The 22,224-nt window shown below is 35.0% G+C and overlaps 2 protein-coding genes across 3 annotated transcripts; both read right to left on the reverse strand.

Moving 5' to 3' along the window:
• Positions 1-585: 585 nt before the first annotated feature.
• Positions 586-12,178, reverse strand: LOC108360338 (uncharacterized). Its single transcript, XM_017612593.1, has 12 exons — positions 11,943-12,178; positions 11,688-11,791; positions 11,485-11,566; positions 10,761-11,412; positions 10,575-10,684; positions 8,424-8,639; positions 7,672-7,821; positions 7,338-7,572; positions 5,278-5,355; positions 4,853-5,201; positions 4,453-4,606; positions 586-799 (listed from the first exon to the last, which is right to left on the reverse strand). The coding sequence occupies exons 1-12, from the start codon at positions 12,015-12,017 to the stop codon at positions 602-604; spliced, it is 2,403 nt and encodes an 800-aa protein (XP_017468082.1). The 5' UTR covers positions 12,018-12,178; the 3' UTR covers positions 586-601.
• A 1,192-nt stretch (positions 12,179-13,370) lies between these two features.
• Positions 13,371-22,224, reverse strand: Aldh7A1 (aldehyde dehydrogenase 7 family member A1). Of its 2 annotated transcripts, none has more exons than XM_017612562.1 (4): positions 22,090-22,224; positions 14,718-15,366; positions 14,091-14,528; positions 13,371-14,001 (listed from the first exon to the last, which is right to left on the reverse strand). In XM_017612562.1, exons 2-4 carry the CDS (start codon positions 15,363-15,365, stop codon positions 13,438-13,440), a joined length of 1,650 nt encoding a protein of 549 aa, XP_017468051.1. In that variant the 5' UTR covers position 15,366; positions 22,090-22,224; the 3' UTR covers positions 13,371-13,437. The 2 variants fall into 2 exon arrangements, with proteins under 2 accessions (XP_017468051.1, XP_017468052.1); XM_017612563.1 differs by having other exon boundaries at positions 22,146-22,218.

Here is a 22,224-nt window from a genome sequence, read left to right on the forward strand (position 1 = left end):
AGTCTATATAAATGTTCATATGTATATATATGTATGTATGTACGTTGGGGTGGCTCTTATAAAACACTTTCTCAAACATTGTAATAATTTTGTGATAAGTTTGATTGCAATCCATGAAAAAATTAGCTCTGCGGAATTTAGCAAAACGTTCGGCAATGACAAAGTAGATAAGGAACACCGTTTTGTTCGCTAAAAATTTTATTGTAAAAAAAAAAANTTGTATATATATGTATGTATGTACGTTGGGGTGGCACTTGCAATAACATTGCAATAATTTTGTGATAAAATTAGCTCTGCAGAATTTAGCACAACGTTCGGCAAAAGCAAAGTAGATAAGCAACAATGAATCCACCGTTTTGTACGCTAAAAATTTCGTTGTAAAAAAAATCACAAACATAAGAGTCACCCTAATGTGCATATAAGCTTAACTAGTTATAATCGCCAGACGAGTAATATATTTTATATTTAGAATTTCTTGGGATATTTCAACTTTTTCATCACTTGTGTAATACCAGCCACCATTGTTACTTCAGGCATTCGAAGTTTAGAATCTTCCTGGAANAACTAGTTATAATCGCCAGACGAGTAATATATTTTATATTTAAAATTTCTTGGGATATTTCAACTTTTTCATCACTTGTGTAATTCCAGCCACCATTGTTACTTCAGGCATTCGAAGTTTAGAATCTTCCTGGAAATCACAGCGACGCGATAAATGCAGCCAAGCTCGTTCCGTATTCAATGATAACGGTGTTTGTAGCCAAGTGATGTAGTCAATGGTGAGGCCACCGCTTAAAAGCTAAGAAAAGTAATGAAAATTTAATTCTTTTTTAATTATTTATCGCTATTTATTAACTTGCTTCTTTATATTTCTATGGGATATAAAACATAAAATTTCTTAATAAATGTTTTAAGCGTTGGTGCTTCTACAGAAGTTTCGGTCTGATTTTTTTACGTCTCTTTGAGACTTTCTTAGCAACCGCAAGTCAAAACACAAAAAAGTTAAAAACAATTTTTTTTTTTTTTTTTTTTCAAAAGACAAGTGAGTCGGAACTAGTTTTTCGATATGGAGACAACCACGTAGTTTGCTGAAGCTCTTTATGCTGAAACGTAGTACCACATACTATTATTGTCATCGTGACAGGAGCAACGCTTGTAGCTGCGAGCTCCTGTCGCCCATAGAAGAGATCTTTGGTCACCCCGTCCTTTGCTTCCATCGGGTTGTAGGCGCAAATTAACGTCACCTTGAAGAAACTCACTTTGGCCCAGAATGCGGCGAGAAACATGTTCATTTACATGGCAACTGTAGTTAACGTCGTAAGGCCCCACATATTTCTTGCCTAACTGGATGACGGGGATGTCAACCTTGGCCTTATCGAGAACGTAAACCAGCCACACCACTAGGCACTTTTCCCATTAAGGGTTCGTATATACCAGGTACATGCCCTCAAGTCATAGTCACTCAGCTTCATTTTACCTTTCATTTGGAAGGGTTTTAACGGGTTCCTAACCCAGCGCGCCACCCGAGCCTGGAAAAACTTTGCTAAGTACACTTTTATATAGCGAGCCGCTTATTCACAGACATACACCCGCTTGCAACCACACCTCGTGGTGAACAGACGTTGCAGACTTCAATGAAGTCTGAAACCGACTACGCCGGAGTGGCTCACTAAAGCACCGTGCTGTGAGCGAACGCGGAAGCAAGAGTAGAATGGGAGTATAGTTGAGCCACTGTATGTCAGTTGAGCCACATGTATAGCCAGCAGCCCCACTAAACCCCGATGCGCCCCATGCAAAGAAGAGAGGCAAGTGACGAAGTTCGTTTCGATATAAGCAGATAGTTGGATCTACATTAATATGAGGTACACACCGCGACCTTAGGGTCCATTATTTCTTCCGCTCGTCAAAACATTGCTATTAAACTTAAGACCCCCGAAAAGGTTCAAACGAACTTTAGGGGATAGGTAGCGAATGTGCTCGTGATGTGGTTACATAAGGCATAATACTTGTGAAGCCTCATTGCTCTTCTTTGATCGTTTCTGAACTTATTTGCAGGTAGAGCTTAGGCCTAGTCGGATCTTTTGCCACTGATTTCCTGGCTAGTCTGTGGGCTATAAAATTTCACTCCATAATAGTTATATGGATGATATATATGCTATCAATGATCGGTATGACAGAGGCACTTAGGACTACACCAACGGCAGCAGTTTACCCCTTGTCGCATCTCTCGCCGGCGGATCTATCGGTCAAGAATTTAGAGTTAAAAACTGCCATCAGGCTGTATGCTACGGAGCAGTTTATGTGCTAGTATAGCGTCAAGTTTGCACTTTGGGATTAACTTCGAAGCCGCTATAGAGGTAGAAGGCTGGCGTAAGTACATGACGAGTGCGGGCTCGGTGAATGTCATACGGATGGGTCGAAAATGGAGAGACGTTGGGCACCAGTCGTTGCGCGAAACTGGGCTTCGACAAATCCTATACGCTGTCGAACTACTACTAAGGAGGGCGGCAAAGCTACCGAGCAGCAACCTAGAAATATGCAGGTGAATCTTTATATCGACACTTAGGCTGCGATAAAGACGCTACTATCGCACAGCCTTTCCCTTAGAAGTGTGGCGGTGTGTAGGGCAGATCTGGATTTGCCTAATACTGGTACTGATATACATCAGTACTGGGTTCCAGGGTAATAAGGGGGCCGACAGGCTTGCCAAAGAAGGCGGAAGCTCGACCTATCTATGATTCGGAAGGCGCAAAAGGTGTAGACCAAAACGCAAAGTTGCGAGATGTCCAGGATTACGTGCAGAACGTATGACATAAAGCCCACGAAGTTTTCCGTTTCCCTCAAGAGGGAGGGCGTTAGGCTTCTAGTGGGTGTTCAAACGGGGCATTTCCTGCTGGCACTGCCCGCCCTTAAACTAGCTCTGACCAATGATAAGATCTGTAGGAGATGCAGAACGAAATAGGAGGCTGCGAGTATCCCGCCCTTAGCAGATGCGGATTAGTCTCCTGGGAGCAGGCTTTCTGCCTCATCTGGTAGTCGCCGCGTTATCTTGTAACGATTTTACCTTAATCGTCTCTACGAAACCACGCAGTGACTAGCCAGCTTACCTAAACTAACCTAAGGTCAGGGCATAATTAAATTAAAAGTATCCATTTCCCATCCCCAATCTTCTTCAGTACTACTAAAAGTACTAAACGCTAAAAATGAAAGTTTTAGNATTATTAACTTGCTTCTTTATATTTCTATGGGATATAAAACATAAAATTTCTTAATAAATGTTTTAAGTGTTGGTGCTTCTACAGAAGTTTCGGTCTGATTTTTGCAAGTTTCTTTGAGACTTTCTTAGCAACCGCATCAAGTGAAAAAGCAAAAAAGTTAAAAAACATTTTTTTCACGCAGTTTGATAAACTTCCACCTTATGGTGGAACGTAGTACTTGCTCACTCATTGCTCTTCTTTGACCGTTTCTGAACTTATTTGCAGGTAGAGCTTAGGCCTAGTCGGATCTTTGCCCCTGATTTAAAAACTGCCAGTTTATGTGCTAGTATAGCGTCAAGTTTGCACTTTGGGATTAACTTCGAAGCCGCTATAGAGGTCGAAGGCTGGCGTAAGTACATGACGAGTGCGGGCTCGGTGAATGTCATACGGATGGGTCGAAAATGGAGAGACGTAGGGCGCCAGTCGTTGCGCGAAACTGGGCTTCGACAAATCCTATACGCTGTCGAACTACTACTAAGGAGGGCGGCAAAGCTCCCGAGCAGCAACCTAGCAAATATGCAGGTGAATCTTTATATCGACACTCAGGCTGCGATAAAGACGCTACTATCGCACAGCACTTTCCCCTAGAAGTGTGGCAGGGTACAGGGCAGCTCTGGATTTGCTACATACTGGTACTGATGTACATCAGTACTGGATTCCGGGGCAATGAGGAGATGGGCAGGCTTGCTAAAGAAGGCGGAAGCTCGACCTGTCCATGATCCAGAAGGCGCACAAGGTGTAGACCAAAACGCAAGGTTGCGAGATGTCCAGGATTATGTGCAGAACGTATGACATAAAGCCCACGAAGTTTTCCGTTTCCCTCAAGAAGGAGGACGTTAGGCTTCTGGTGGGTGTTCTAACGGGACATTTCCTCCTGGTACTGCCGCCCTTAAACTGGCCCAATGATAAGATCTGTAGGAGATGCAGAACTAAATAGGAGGCCGCGAGTATCCTGCCCTTTACAGATGCGGATTAGTCTCCTGGCAGCAGGCTTTCTGCCTAATCTGGTAGTCGCCGCGTTATCTTGTAACGGCTTTACCTTAATGGTTAATTAGCTAGCTTACCTAAACTAACCTAAGGTCAGGGCATAATTAAATTAAAAGTATCCATTTCCCATCCCCAGTCTTCTTCAGTACTACTAAAAGTACTAAACGCTAAAAATGAAAGTTTTAGTGCCTACATTTTAGCTTCATACCTGATCAAATGTATGATTTCCCACGAAAAACATTGTTGACAATATAGAATCTTTAGGTTCATTGATACTCTGTCCCAAATTTGGGCCAGCCACTGGCACGCCTGATCCCAGCTGTTCCATTAACCAATCAGCATTGTTCTTAAGATATCTGTAGCTGGTCTATAGCAAAATAATGATTTTAAGTACATCTTCCCGATCGACATTTGTTTATAAAAACTTTACCTTCAACGCTTGCTTTCCAATATTTGTCGTAAGAACATCGCTTACTAATATATNAACGCCTGATCCCAGCTGTTCCATTAACCAATCAGCATTGTTCTTAAGATATCTGTAGCTGGTCTATAGCAAAATAATGACTTTATAAGTGAATCATCCTGATATACATTTGTTTATAAAAAACTTTACCTTCAACGCTTGCTTTCCAATATTTGTCGTAAGAACATCGCTTACTAATATATCGGCTATATAATCTGCTATGCCCACATCTAACTCTGTAGCATAATTCATTGGTGGACTTTGAGTCAGACGTTCAGTATGCGTAGTATTTAAATCATCGATTTTGACCGTACTCAAAGTGCTTACCCAACTGCGCGCTCCATTATTGTATTCCGAATTCGTTTCAATCAATATTGAATCCCTAGTTTGTTTCAAAAATAAATCAATTTGATCAGTATGTTTGTCATCTTCGTCAATACAGCAGATGGCTTCCGATATGGAATAACATGTTGAGGCTTTCTCCATTTTATTTTCTGTTGTAGTACAATATGTGAAAGAAGGGGTTGAATAATTTTTTTTTTGTTTTTAAGTAAAAAATGTGGTACTTGCCCGTTTCAAAAGTTTTCGCTTTCCTTATTAAATCTGTGTAGAGGGCCGCAAAGACCACCTGCATTAGTACGGAATCACCTGATGGAATAAAATTGGCATAAACGAAAAAAACCAGATTGAAAAAAATAAAAAATTACGTTTTCTTTACAATCGTATTAATTCTTTACAGGGAGTTCTGGCAACTGTCTTTCAACTCACCACAGATTTTCAAGAGACAAAAGTCTTTCGTAAGAAAATCTTCAATTCTGGCAACCATCTTGAAAGCCCTTTTCTGAGAAATCTGTTAGGAGGAGGTCTTAGCGTTATTCTTTTCGGCTTTGAGCAATAAGTTTTATTAAAATCAAATAAAATTAAAGAATTTACATTTTTTTTTAAACAATAAAAATTAAAAATTAAAAGCAAATTAAATTTAAAAAAGAAAAAAATAAGATACTAAAACTTAAAATTAAATTCTTTTTAAAACAATAAAATACAAACATTAAATTTAAAAAGGAAATTAAGTAAAAAATAATTTTCTAAAATCAAATGAAATTAAATAAATTATTTTTCTTTTTAAAACAATAAAATCTAAAATTTTAAGAAAATTTAAATTAAAAAAGAAAAGAAATTAAATTAAAAAATAAGTTCCCATGAAATTAAAAAAATATTTTCCGTTTTAAAACAATAAAAGCTAAAAATTAAGAGAATCTAGTTAAGAAAGAAAAAACTTGAATTGAAAAATTAAAATATAATAAGGGTACTCATTTAAAAGCGCAAAACTCTCGCAAACTGGGCAAACGGTGGAATTTTAAACCCTCGCAAATGAAATGTCAAAATTGGTATGGAAAGCCATTTGCACAAAAAGGGAAACTTTGCGCGGCAATTTTGTAGCGCAACTTTGCGCAGTGTGCTGTGCAACCCTCAATCAGCTATTTTGTTTACATTTATTTTGGTTTGTGCTCAACGCTTTTTCGAAATAACTGCGGTAAGACTTAAATATTTACTCAAATTTGAGTTTCAATTGTTCAACTTTATAAATTATGTATAGTCAAATAATTAAATGTCAGAAATTGCATAAAATATAAAATTGTTCTCATGAAACACATGGCGCAAAGTTGCCCAATTGCCCAAATATGAAACTTCCGCGTATATATGAGTACCCTTAATAAGTTCTTGAAAATTAAATGAAATTGAAACATTTTATTTTTTTAACAATAAAATCCAAAAATTAAATGAAAATTAAAAATTTTAATTTAAAAATGAAATCAAACAAAAAAATTACTATAATTATTGGAAAATCATCTCAAATTAAAAATATTTTTTTTATTATTAAACAAGTAAATCTAAAAATGAAAGGAAAATTAAGTTTAAAAAAGGAAACCAATTCCGCTGCCCTAGGATTCGAGTATCGGCTCTCTCTCTAAAGGCACACCAGTCCTTTGCTCACTCGGCCATTGCGACTGTTGGAACATGCTCAAGTGGTTTCTGTCAAAAAGACTTTCCCCCATGAATTACAGAGTTCACAAGATTGCTGTATACTGTCGTATTGCTGTATGTCGTAAACTTTAAGCGGCTAAAACTGTATTTAAAGGATTCGCAAGTTGCCATAAAAGTCGTATTATGAAATTTCACACCGTCAAAAAATAGTTGACAATACGACACTTACGACACCTTGTGAACTACATAATTATTATCGAACTGATTTCTCGACTTTCCACTCGAAGACATACACGCAGCTGGTGGATCTTTTAATGATGGAACATAGTGCTACAGCCTACAGGCTATTCTGGAACCCTGCGAATTCAATCATTTTCAGTCTGATATCGCATGTTTCGCATTGAGGATGCATTTTCCGACTGTCCTCCACACTATAAGCAATACCTGATAAGTCGTATAGCTCATCCCACTGAATGCACTCACTAAAATGAGCTTGAGTTATAGATTTAACTCACTAACTAACTGAGTTAGCTACTTAGTCCCAGTTTACGAAATGAGAGCCCTTCAGTGGTATCTAAGTTCTACTAACGCAACCCTATGTATAATGGAAGGGCTTCATTAAAAATCAACTTTTAAGTATTTACCAAGTGGTCGCGTAGAGACGGGTATGATATCCTGCAGTAAAATTGTTACTTTGTACAGACTTTCTGGTATGCAGTCCCACATCTCGGAAACACATGTTAGAGCCAAAGACATTGCTTGATACATACTAGCACCAGCTTCGACGGCATTAACCAACATATCTACAATGCAATTAAGTACAGGATAAACAAAATGCATAATTGCCTCCAACCAAGGTGGACGTTTTTGATTCCAAACCTGAAAGTCAAACAATTTTTTGTCTATTTAGTTGTTGAATGCCTATTTTCGAGGCAGGTTCAATCGTGTATGTAAGTACAGTGTACATTGTACACATACCTGACGTTTGTCCAAACAATCACTCCAACCGGCGCAACTTTCTTCCAAAATTTTAATGAGACATGATTTAATATCGACAGCTTTTCCGACAGCCACCAACAAGTAGGTTAACGACAAGGCNAAAGATAAAGTAGGTAAATAGCGAACTACCTCTTATATTTCTTACATTTCAGTGATACGCAAATTTGCAAAGTAGAAAACACGAAATATTATATTGAAATTTTTCCAAAATTAGTGCATCAGAAAATGACTTTGAAAGGTTTTATCAGAGATGGAAAATCAATTTTCAACTTGTACTTAATGTGAGGAAAAAATTGTACCCAACAGCAGACAAATTTGCCTAAAAATTTGTCGAATCTGTTCAACAGTACGAAAATACGAGGAAAATCTGTCATGCCTGATTTTGAGATTACGTTCTCCAATACCTTGAGATCTGTTCAAACTGCTGGAACTTTTCGACAAAAAAAATTTATCTGGCTAAGTTGAAAATGTACCGAAAATAGTATATATGTACCAAATGTACTTTCAAATTAGAAAAGGGCTGAAAAAGTACAATTGTACCTATTTTTCCATCACTGGCTATAAAAAAAAAAAAATATCTCTATTAAGCTTTAATAGAATATAATCTAAAATTTAAGCCATATTTCTTCTCCTATGTATAGGCTTGTGGTGTTGAAAGAGTTAATTGAAAACAATTTCTTAAGCCAGAGAAAACTCTTGCGGTGTTTTTGTATATATTTATTTAAATTCACCTTTAGTAAGTAAGCCCAATCAGCTTCGGGAAATGCCAAAAGTACTTTCAATTCCAATGAAATTGCAATGCGTGCACTAAGATCTCCAAATTCGGTGACCCACTGAAAAGTTTTATCGGTCGAAAAAAGCTGTGGCGAAGCAAATAATATCCAGGCGCATGGTAATCCTTGTCTCGATGAAAACATTTCCATATTTTCAATATTTTTGCGACAAAGCTGAAAAGATGAAAATATGTACTAGTAATACGATACATCGATTTTTAATCAAAAAATGGCATACCTACGGAGGCGAGAATGTGAATAGAGAAAACACATTTTAGCAAGTTTTGGCTACTTTTATTTTTTTTTAATTTTTTTGATTTTTTATGAACATATAGCTTACTATTAAAAAAAATATTTAAGCCGAAGTTTCAAACTTTGTAGAACATTCATAAAAATAAATTTTAACAAATGTTGATAAAAATTTTGAACTTTTTAATCAGATTATTTAGATTTTTTTTGAGTATGCAGTTTTGTAGGCCAGTTCGAACTAGCTTTTTTGATAAGGATATTAATCCTATCAATAACACTGTACAGCACTCGGCTGGGTATTGGATCAAACCAACTTGTTTTAAGAGATTGAGTCATTAGTAAAAAAAGTAAGTCCTCCGTTTTTTCGAAGTTAACCTCCGAAATCGAGATATGGGCCTTCGAAGTTCGAAATTGGACCTTTGGTAAAAAACTATTTTTAATTATTGCATTTAAAAAGGCAAAAAAAAAGTAAAAATACAGACGTGATCCGCCTTTTGCTTTTATTTATATGGTATATAACTTTTTTGGTGAAAACTTATATTACAGGTGCTATAACGGGTCAATGGTCAGATCTTCGAAATATTAAAAAGTTAATATTTCAGAAAATTTTAAATTGATTTTTAAAAGATTCATATCGCTGTAAAGGTGATTTAACCTCCTTTCTTTTGATATTAATTTGTATACTTTGTATGTAAATATTTGAGAAAAAAACACATTTAAAGGAAAAAATACCTTTTTTGTATAAAACAAATATTTTAAACAAACAAATTACTAACCGATTTTTAAAAAATTGGGCGCGACACCTCCTACGAATTTTCGTTCATGTGCGATATTAGCCTTTACTTACTTTAACCTTAACTTAAACCAACATAATTCCCAGGTAAGTTACAAAGGTCTCCATCGCATATGGTTTATCAATTCGTTTTTCTTTTGGTACGTTTATGAAGTGCATTTAAAAATATTGATATTCTCTCTTTTCCGTAAATCTGCATTCGAGCCAATATTCCTTCTAGGTCTGAGAGATATCTATATGCATTAGGATGCCTTCCGAAAAAAATGAGCGGCTTCACCGAGCGCATGATAAAACTTGGTATTTTTTATGACTTCCATTAAAATATTGTGTCTCAATTCTCTACTAGCTGTGAGCTTTAACACGCTGAAAATGCCTCAAAAAATCTAATTCTGCGTCATAAAGCTTTTATATGGAACCTTATTTTACATTAAATATCCTTTACGATGACATAATAGCATTTTTAATGAAGTTTTCGGCAGTGACGAAAATATAAATTGGGTCGCGACATTTTAACAAATTTTGGCTATTTGTTTTTTATTAAGTCCGAATTTGAATCTTTGTACAAAAATTAGAAAAATTCAACATTTCGAGCTTTTCAAGTAAATTTTTTAGCAAAATTCTTAATACACAATTTTGTAGGCCTTTCAATTTTAGTATAATAAAGTGTAAGTTTAAAGTACCTGGGGTAACCGTGGATGTTTGGGATTTTTTGTTGTTTTTTTGTATAGAAAAAAAGCATAAAGTGTGAATAAAAAAATTCTTAAAAATCAACGGAAATTATTAGACTATAAATGCTAGATAACGAGCTATACATTAATAAAAAAATAATAAGCATTAAATAAAGAAAAGAAGAATAGCCAAACTTGTTAAAATGTCGCGTCGCGATTTACTTTTTGGCCACCGTAGCTGAAATTTTCGCTACCTGAGTGGATGAACCTCTCAAAAAATTTGAAAAAGTTGCGAGAATTCTTTATGATTGACACCTTCCTTTGAATGGAGCACGACGCAATTTATTGCACATACTTACTTACATACAGTGCCACACAAAATATTTGCATTCAACAAACCTTTGATAGCACTCCTAACGGCGCACCACGTAAAAGAAGACAGTAAAACAACTCGCGGCATTTGGCGTGTACGTCGCGGATAATAGCACTTTGATTAGGAAGCTGAAGGCCTAAACAGAAAATAAATCAAATTTATTTACTCTAATTAATCGTTATAGTACATATTTAAGTATACTACTTACATACCTATATAAGCTTCACCACTTTCACAGACATAGGGTAACAATTCTGCTACACAAAACAGCATATTCGAGATATCGGCCAAATGTAGTTGAGCTCTTTCAATACTGGTCAAAATTAGAGAATATCGAGACGTTAGCACACCTAAAGTTTCATTTAAAATGCCGGCGAAAATGCGTTGAGCCATTTTTGGCGGCACCGAGTTCCACAGATCATCTTTAATGCCTTGTATGTAATGCCACCACATTTGTACGGTATAAGAACCGCGCTCCGATTCGAAAAATGGCTGACTATTTTCCCAATGTAAACAATCGGCATCTTGTACGATATAAAGCAGCAATAATCTACAATGTAGATCTAGTAGTCTTTCCGCCAGCGCCTCTGCCATCTGGAAATATTGCTTATAGGATAACCTTAAAGCGCCGCCCTTTTCATTGCCCTTTGGACGATATATTTTTACATTAGCTGCTTGCAAATAAATATTTAGACAATTCTTTATAAGTGCCGCTGCTCCAATTGTTGCTGTCAACACCGAGAGATCGGCATGATCCAAGGACTCTTGCGAAAGTATATGTAAATGTTCTAGGAGCATATCCGCCGAACGCGTTACGAGATTTACAAATTTCTCCGGATCTGAGGTTTTTACAACAACAGCTGACTATACATACATAGAATACAGTTTAGATGATTATTGAAAAATTCGAATTTGCATGTATAAATAAATATTTACAGGTTCTGGCGCCAATAAGTCCATTTCTGCATGCAATAGCCCAGAATGCTTTTGATAAGAGGCAAAATATTCATCTTCCCACCTAAAATTGAGATATGTATAGTATATATACAATAAATAGAACAAATAGCAATATTTATAGTGTAAATCCATACATTTTTGAATTGAATTTTAATGGCTTATAGAATTTTCAAGCAACTTACCACAAAACAATTTTGATGGCAGCAAAGGAGGCATAACGTGGAAAGTCCAACTTCCCACCGACAACTCCAGGACAAATTCGTTCTTGTAGTACGCGTTGATGAGTCTTCATAAAACACAAAATATATTTTAAAGAAAAAACTTGCGCTAAATAGTTAAAATAGTGTTTACAGGTTCAGATTTTAAAAGCAGACACATAACCACACATGCGTATTTAACACGTTTGCTTACGTAAATATTTGCTTTCAGTTTGCTACCTGATAAAATTGTAAATCACGTTGTAGCAACACTGGAACCCTGTCCATTAAATTTCCTTCCTCCATAACCTCCATTGTTGGGCTTCTTTTATAATTTTATATTTAAGCAATCGAAAAATGAAAAATTTTAAAACAATTACCACAGAATTCTAAACAGTTTGGCGGATTTTTATTGATCAAATATTTGGTCATTACCATGACAACCTAATATGCTATGTATATCCATATGGCCGAAGGTCGAACTCATAATTTCCTTTATGTAAGGTTCGGTTAAAGTGATTGCTACACTCGGAGGTTTGCCATTACCTCTGATCCAATACTCTTAGTGTAAAATCCTTTAAAAATGTCAAACAGCAAAATTACTCTCTGGAGTTAGAGTAAAAAGTGAGTAACAACAAAAACTACGGGAAAAAAGAATTTTTCTGTAAAAACGTCAACCAGTGATCGCTTGACCATTTTCATGATTTTACCCGAAGAAAATTTCGGGTAAAATCTTGCAACTTCATTCTCTACACAACTCTCCAAAAATTGCTCTCACTTAAAGGACTTTGGAGGAATTTGGAGTACTGGATCCTTTTGCCTGTAACTTCCTGCAAGTTCGTTTAAAAACCTGCAAGTTCATGCAGTACTGGATCAGAGCTATTGTCTAACGAGGGGCGACCGTAATACAGTGGTTGCATTTACATGAGGAGAGCGGCTTACCACTAATTTTTGGCATTTTTTATTTACTTTTTTTTGACGGTGTTACTCAATTTTTTCATACAAAGGAAGTATGTTCGACCATTTTTTGAAAGTGAAGCAAGTGAGCAGCACTTTCCACTTTCCACTTGCACTTTATTATATTCAATTTCAATAAGTTACTAAACTGCAAACCAAATTTTTTCTTAAGACTCTAATTAAAAAGTTTGATATTTTGGTGAAACATTGCAGAATTATTTTTTATAGTTTTTTGCACAAAGTTGGAAATTTGGTGTTGTATGGTTTTTGTTAGGAAGAGAGCTTTAATTTCATAAAATAAATAATAAACAATAAATAAAGGAAGGAAAAATAGTCAAATCTAGTAAAATGTCGAGTCCTAATTTCTACTTTGGTCACTGTATGTATTCCTCGATTCGAATCATAGGCAATCAGATTAGAAAATAATAACTGTTTATGGAGAAAATTACGATCGTATACCCAAATCACTTAAAACTCGTTCATAGGCATGCCATTTTAATGGGTTGTTAAGGCGTCGAAACACCGAATACGGGACAAATACAGGGCATTTAAAGAAATACAGGACATTTGGCGTCCCGTATGAAATAAAAAAAATTACCAGGACAATGGGTCACAAAAGAGGACTGCTCCGTATAATGCAGAACGGATGGTCACCGTAAGTATAAGTTGAAGAGTCAAGGCGGAGCTCTTAAGCAACTTCTTGAACAACAATTCAGTTCAGAATCACAATACATTTATTGGCATTTTTTAATATATAAAACAAACATCGATCATTTACTTATTCCACATTAAATTCCACTCCTTGTGCACGTGCCAGCCTGCCGGAATGATTCACTGTGATTGTAGCTCGCTTACAATATTGCTTCCAGGCATCGGAACCTGATTCTCTACCACCGCCTGTGTGTTTCTCACCACCAAATGCACCGCCAATCTCTGCGCCATTTGTTGTAGTATTTATATTCACAATGCCACAATCGGATCCTTGTGGACCGATCCATTTAAATGCATTCGAAATATTTTCTGTAAATATCGCCGAAGAAAGACCCTGATCGACTTCGTTATTCCATTCAATGGCCTCTTCAATGGATTTCGCCTTCAGAATGTATACAATGGGAGCAAATGTTTCGCGATGCACTACAGGCGAATTGTGTGGCAAATCAGTGATAATTGTTGGTTCGGCATAGAAACCTGCCCTTTGTATTACATTGCCGCCAAAAGCAACTCTTCCGCCCAATTTAATCGCCTCTGTGATAGCGGCTTTATAGTGTTCTATATTTTGTTGTGTATGTACAGGGCCAATCAACGTGTTGGGATCTAATTGATGACCGACTTTTGGTAGAACCTGTAACGAGTGAAAGATATTAAATATCCACTATATTGGATGACGTCTAAGGATTGTGTGGCTAAAACCATTCCAATCGGTATACTTACTTGCTTGTACTTGGCGACCAATTCCTGAACTAAACGATCGTACAACTTTTCGTGAACAATTATGCGACGTGTGGTAGTGCAACGCTGTCCAGAAGTACCAATACAGCCGAAGAGTGCAGCTTCTAATACCATATTGAAATTAGCATCCTGATCTACGAGCAAGGCATTGTTGCCGCCCAGCTCCAATATGACTTTGCCGAAACGCTTTTGTACTTCCACACCAACATTGCGACCAGTTTCACAACTACCAGTAAATGATACAAGCTTAACTCGATTATCGGATACAAGTGTCTGACCAACATTGATGCCACCCTGACAGAGTACCGCAATCGGTGGTAGGTTATTACGTTGCAACACTTCGGAAAGGATTTTCATGGTAGCCACCGAGACCAGCGAAGTTGTGGGTGCTCCTTTCCAGAGAACGCTGTTACCAGTGGTCTGAATGAATAAAAAAGTATATATTTTAATTAGTTTGTATCAAAATATTTATATATTTTATCTCATTAAATAAGATTCTCTCAGAAAATAAGACAAAAACTAAATGGTTTCAAGACCGGAACTAGTAGTTAATTTAAGCTGAGCATTCAAATTAAATTATGCTGCTATATTAAATGTTTCCCCACTTACCAACGCAATTGCAGCATTCCAACCGAATACAGCATTCGGGAAATTATATGCTGATATTATTCCCACTAAACCCAAAGGGCGCCATGCTTCCAATATTGTGTGATCAGGTCGTTCGGAATTAATCACTTGTCCCGCATAAATGCGTGACAGCCCCGCAGCATAATCACAAATATCAATAAATTCTTGCACTTCTCCTTGTCCTTCGCTGAGAATTTTTCCAACTTCTAAGCTGACCAGCTTACCAAGTGGCTCTTTATATTTACGCATTTCATCGCCAATTTGTCGAATAATATCACCACGCACGGGTGCTGGTACCTGGCACCATTGCCGATAAGCTTTTACGCCAATTTCTATCGCTTCATTCATTTCTTCAACGCTGCCCGTACGTATATTGGCAATTTTTCGCCCTGTGCCAGGATCTATGGATGTAATTAGCTCTCCAGAGCCCTTCCAGGCTCCATTATAAACACCGAAATTATCTTGTTCGATGCCAATATCTCTTAGAAATGAATACTCTGGCGAATCGATGAGATACTCATCCTTTGATTTCGCTGTGGGACTTTTGTGGAAGAAGCATGACTGTACAAGTAATTTGGGTTGGTTTGGCTTGATAAGCAAGCATCGGTTTAAATGTCTTAAAACTGACATGCTGAAAATAGAAAAAAATAAACAAGTCTATATTACTAAAGTTTTACTACATAAATTTAATTTTTAAGTATACATTTGTACTGAGTTTAGGTTAGTGCTGGCGTGAGCCTACGGGGGGAACTAGGAGGAAGTTCCTCCCCAAAAGATTTCGTAATAAGCGAACATAAAGTTGAAACCATTTCTTTGATTTCTTATAGGCCATTTCCGGCGAAATTTTGGATAAAGTATAATGCCGAATTTCCACTAGGCATAAGATGTCGAAATTTTTAGTGACAGTGTTGGGCATTTAAAATATAACTGTCTTTACGTTCATAAAAATAATCATTAAGTTTGTTTGCACGTGGCATAGATTTTTTTGTCATGTCAATGCCTAGTGGAAATTCGGCATAACATTCTGTTAACTTTTAAAAATGTAATCGTTTCCACCGCCTGTATGGTAGGGTGATCTGAAAGTTCCAACCAACATCAAAAAATAAAAAAAAACAATAAAAATTTTATAAGGTTGAGATATGCAGTCCACCCCCAAATAAGGGGCAAAAATACCACCTCTACCTTGATGGGTTTGACACTGACTGCAAGTTGATAAAAAAAATTATTGCTATATTGTTAGCTTATGCTACTTATATAAGACTTTGCAACCAGTACAATCTCCTGCATGGTGCCTTAAGTAATACATCTAGTTATGGACCCGTCCCTTTATTCTTGCGAAAGAGACCTTGGGATATTAAACCTCGTATTCTTGATGCACATTATTGAAAGTTTCTTTATTTAAATTTATAAATCCATTATTTAAATGTATGAATCCCACTGCCTATCTAAAAGTCTTTATAGAAATGAAATAAGGCTTATGGGCCTCAAATCGTTTGGTTTTACTTGAAAATCTTATTCAACTCGTCGGGAATAGATCCAGGCTTAGAGAGACTGTAAAAAATTTACAATGCAAAAATAGTCCTCTTGAACTTTTATCAATCATTCATTCATTTACAAATTTATTAGGGCCATAAAATTTATCCATGCAAATGTATGTATGTATACATATGAGTCATTCTTGATCACTACCAGGTATGCTGTTTGGATCTAAATAGATCCAATTGGATACATTTTTAGACGAATTTTTGCGAGATACTTTTTTTTTCGACCATTATAACTGTGTATACTTTTTTAAATAGGCCAAAATTTTATATTTTCTATAAAGTTTTTTTCGTTCAAAACTCGATTTTCATTAAATATGGTAGAAAGGTATTAAAAATCGCTACTTAAGCGTGAAATTAAAGCATTTTATATTTTGTGGACGAAGCAATGAACATATGAAGAGATCTCACCAAAATAGGTATAAGCGCATTTGTTTTTATTAGCTAAAAAGGATGCTTTAAGCAAGATCTTAATATATATATATAAAGTAAATATATACTCTTTCTGTAGTAATCTCTTTCATATCACATATTTTTATTTGTTAATTTAAAACGAAAGCAGATCTCAATGTAGATTAAAATACTCTGTTAAAAAAAATAAAAAATTTGATTTATTTAAGGAAATTTGTATGAATTTTACTGAAAAAAACTTTAAATAGACTAAAAAAAAAATTTGTTTATTTGCGGATATTAAGAAAGTTTCCTCTTTTAATGTGTGCAAATTTGCATACCGTGTAATGAAACGAAACATTGCCTGTTTACTTTTACATAACACATTTGTCGCGAAGAGCAAAATTACACATTAAAAGTTTAAAATAGAGTAAATGTGAGCCCCTAATGTTTATTATTAGTAGGAAATGTATTTTTAGTTTGAAAATTTTTGCAATTTTAAAAATTTTATATATGTATTTATGTATATATTTTAAAGATCTCAAGTTCAAAATCAAATCCTGAACATCTTATACGTATATTTATGCAGATTCTTGTTGAAAAATATATGCTTTTCAGTAGTAGTTTTACATGCTCTTTTTAGAGTGTACAGGTACAAATGTAGCATATTAATTACTATTTATTATACTTACTTTGCAAAATAATTATGCACAAAAAATTTAATTTATAAATTGAAATTACAAATGTTTGATTTTATGAAAGTCCTTAGGATGGGTTAAGTTATGCCTTTTTCTTGAAAATGTTTGGTTTTCTTACAAATTATGAGATGTATACGTAAAAAAAGTAAACTGGATACATTTGGATACATTTTTGGCTTGGTCAGGGAAACATTTTCTTGAGAGGGCGCGGCGACACTGATCACTACCACGCGAGCTCTCACACCAAACTTAAAGAACTGTCTATTTGATTAGCGAAAACATCGAATTAATAGGCCGTAATACCTGATGAGTAACGAGCCGGTAAAATGCTACGACAAATGGCTTATGTAGATAAAAAAAAAAGTGTCTCTAACATACATATTAAAAAAAAGCAAGGGAGCCATTGTAAAAATATACAGAGTAGCCCTAGAATACTTGGACATATCGACACCTCCAAATCCTGTCATGCTAAAAGTTGGTTTTCACTATGTCATATTTTGACAACAAACTTTGTCGACATATTACCTCCTTTTCCCATAAACTTCACCCTTTATATTATTGGCCAAAAACGTACAGATTACCAATTTAGCGGCACATGTACACAACTGAAGACCTATTCTGGTCTAAATAAATCGATAAAGCGTTTTTTTAGTTCCATTCGACAATGCGTTTTCATATATTAGACGCCAAATGCCACTGAATTTGACATAGTGAAAACCAGCCTTAATTCATTAGAGTCGATATATAGGTACATACCCTTGTGATCAGCTGATTAGGTTGAGTGACATTTTGACCAGTTTTGGCTATTTTTCTTCTTATTTTTACAAAAGTCTAGCAGATTACATAACCAGCATCAAATAAATCCACATCTCAAACTTCTTACAAAATTTATAAAAACTAACAATTACAACCAAAAATTTTAAACTTTTTATTGAAAATTTTTTATTTTTAAAAACTTTTGGCTGACGGTGTTGAGTATTTTCTCCCATATAAAGTATGCTCGACAATTACTTTTATATGTAGGCAAATGCCTAGCGCCTTGAAAGTTGCACTTTAGCCTACTAAAATTTAATGGGATATAAAACTGCATATCTAAAATTTTTCTATACATAAATTCTGAATAAAAAGTTTAAAATTTTTGGGTGCAATTGTTAAGGTTTATTGAATTTTTATACGAAGTCGGATTTACGTAGTGCATAAAAAACATAAACAGTAAAAAAAACAACAAAAAATAAACAAAACTGGTCAAAATGTCATTTAACTTAACCAGCTGACCACAAGTGTATGTTCATGCATACATATGTACATACATACATACAAAGTAAGCAAGTGAACACTTTTTTTTATCATCTCAGAATACGTAGCGTGATAATCTTGCTATTGTGAGTTAATTTATGAAGCAGATACTTTATTGCTAGTATATTATACTTTTTTGGGATTGAGTATATGAGAGTTCGTTGAAAACCCTAAGATAATCACTTGCAACTATAAGCTACATAAATATTTTCACAAAACAATTAGCTGTAGAAAATCTGAAATATTTGTAATATTTCATATTGTGGGCTAACTCTACGCAAGTTAAACAAAATCGCTTTTATACATATTATTTAGCCATCTACGCCGGTTGCTTACATCTCCTTATGCAGCGTTTTTGCTGCATTTAAAATGCAACATTTAGCACTTTCGAACATATGTTTTCGAAGAGCGTTCATGCTACAGCATTTAGCAAATGTACATTTACGCGAGTTCGAAATCGTATGCTTTTGACAAACAGCCGTGTTCCAGTCGCTTATTCAGATCCGTATCTATTACGATCAATTCTCACGGAAAAGATAATGTGCAAAAAAAACCCTACTGAAAAGGAAAAAAATAAATTTTTAACCAAAAAAATCCAAATTCAATAGAAAAAATTGAATTGTTTTAACCATAACCGTAAATTTGTTTGTGTATATATTCATTTGTCGGTGCTGTCAAATAAAATTTCCTCACTTAATTAGGAAACAAAACAATCGGAGTTGATCACAAATTGATCCAGATTTCTATCAGCATCACATCGATGTTGAATTTGCGTAACTTTTGTTTATCCAAATAATGTAAAATAATAAATGAAATCTCAGTCGGAGATCACTGAAACGCAGCTAGCCACTGTATACTCGAAAATGCAATGTTGCCACTTTTTCTCATTAAACCATGTTCGAATCGTGGAAATTTTGGAAGATCACAGGGTTGCTTTTAGCATTTAGATTCTTAATGCAAAAATGGAGTTGCATTTAGTTGCATTTAGGTGACGAATTTTGTATGGATAAATGTACATTTAGAGTAGCATTTAGAGCTAAATGCGCTAAATGTGCTTTTACGCGTAAGCAAAAACAGCCCATAAGTTACTAGTGTTATTTATGAACCCAAATATGGGTAGTTCCATGATGCGGGACGTGACATTCCTACGACTTTAGAGTTAATTAAATCATACGAAAACGGAAGTCACTTATAAAAAAAAATGCCGTTCTGTAGCTTTTATACCGTCCTTTGGTTGACAAAAAAAATTTGTTGCGCTTGAAGAAACACTGGCGCAGGGAAAATCGATGAAAAGGCGGTCATAACGGGCGTGATAAAAACAATAGTGGTTTCAGAGTACATACACACGTGGACAAAAGTCAGCGTCATTTGCCCTTTACAACGTATGAGGAGCAACCACGCCCATAAAATACTAAAAACACAAAAAATTTTATTTTCATCTAAAACTGCAATTGATTTCACCTTATTAATTGTAAAAAAAAATCTTTTATAATTCGCAACTTTTCCCAAAAAAAAATAAGCGAGACTCCGCGAATCCTGTGAGGATTTGCTTTCTAAATCTTTCGTTAAATAAAGTTAAATAAAGTCAGATTACGAACCATTACAATCAATTCATATTTAATCAGAAGCAATTCGGTGTTTTTTTCTTTAACTAAAATGTGATAACGGACATGACAGATTTTTCACCCATACAATGATTTTACTAGTAATATATGTATAATATTTTTTTCAGTTTACATGGAAACACCCAAGCGTAAATACATATTCTGCCTTAACCTGAGTTTCGCCCGAAAAAAAAAATTCATCTGAAAATTTTTCATCCGCCATAGTAAAGACATGGAAACGAAAAGTGAAAAGTGAAAGCGGTTCGGGGAAAATGAAACTCATGATAAGGCTGAAAATAATAAAATTTTTAGACGTACATATTTTCAAATCGGTCTAACCCTCGTAAATCTTAATATTTTTCCAAAATATTTTGGCGGAAGTCTTAGAATAGAAAACTTTGTGTGATTCCGGTGAAAAAAGTCAAACTGTTTTTGCTGAGACTCCCTAATGTACATACTTATGTAGAATAGAGATACCGTTTTTAAATCAACTAAATCGAGGATCGATTAATCGAGCCCCTGCGATTCGATTTTTTTTTTTTGTTTTTTAGTTCCGGTTCGATCCGTTAATCGATGCGTATTAAACTACGGTTTGCCCCAGAAAATCTATACAATTTTAAAGAAGTTTGAATTTAGAGCTTGTACAAAAAAAAAATTACTTGAGAGAGAAAAGCCTCAGGGAAGCCTCTTAAAAATAGCTCTATATAAAATTATGGCGAATACTACAACAAAATTGGAATTCCAACCTTTTTGCAAATTTTCATAAAAAAGTTTACTCCTTAATTACTCATTTTAGAAAAAATTTTAGTATGCATGCAGTTTTGCAGAAAATGTTTTTTTTTAATGATAATTAAGATGTGAAATATAGTCAGCGGAAACAAAAAATAAATAGAAAACGTCCGCATTGCAAAAAATATGTGTACGTAAGCTCCATTGCATAATACACTTCCTAAAATAGTGGCCAATTTTGAAGTAAACACAAAATCTTTTTCCATTTTTGATCAAAAAAAAAAAAATTTCGAAAAAAAATTTAAAATTTTCTTAAATAAAAAAAAAAGTTGAATGACTATGTTCGGAATTAAATATATCGTTTCCTTAATATAGAAAAAACAAATCTCACACTTTTTTCAAATAAATCAAGGTATTGATCAATGTATGTATGTTTTAAAGATTACTTACAATAAAAGTTTGGTCAGATCGCTGTGTTTTGATTGTTCATAAAAATTAAATAAAAGGCATTATTTTACAAAATATATGAATCGATCTTGAAAGATCGATTTATTTCTTGACGATTCCTTCCTGTATCGATTATTTTTATTTCGATTCGAATCGATTCGAAACGCGATTTTTTTTTATTTCGATCTGGCATCTCTAAGGTAGATATGCAAGGTAGGAGACGATGTAAACAGAACCAAAAAATATCAAAAGGATTGCGTGATCTGTAGTCGTTGGTTCATGAGTGTCTAATAATAGCACTGTCTCAAGATAAGCGCAAAATTTAACAATTTTAGAATAGTACCAGTAGTGCGCACTACCACTCGATGGTACCCAGGTTCGAGCCACAGTCCAAGCAACAACTGAAAAAAAAATCGGCCCAGGCATCCAAGTGGTAGAGTGTACTACTGCAATGCAATGAAAAGATTTCTCACAAAAATTCATCTGCAGTTAAAACTATACCACCACAAATTGGGCGAGGAGATGTTTGGCTGAACACTTGGCAGTTTATGTGTTTTGTTTTATTCTCCCTGCACTTTCAGCTAGTTTTATAAGTAAATATATTAAATCTGCATTATTAAAATTTGCATGCAAGTTCAAGTGTACTTACATTGATAAAAAAAAAAGATTTTCACAACAAAAAGAAATTAGGTCTAAGGTGATTACCGGAAGCTTAATATAAAAGTAACTAACTATACGCTGACCGTATATATTCGCATTTCTTTCAAAACTAAATTCAGTGTAG

Source organism: Rhagoletis zephyria, unplaced genomic scaffold, assembly GCF_001687245.7.
Source record: "Rhagoletis zephyria isolate East Lansing unplaced genomic scaffold, Rhagoletis_zephyria_1.1 Rzeph_scaffold_00557, whole genome shotgun sequence".
NCBI lineage: Eukaryota > Metazoa > Arthropoda > Insecta > Diptera > Tephritidae > Rhagoletis > Rhagoletis zephyria.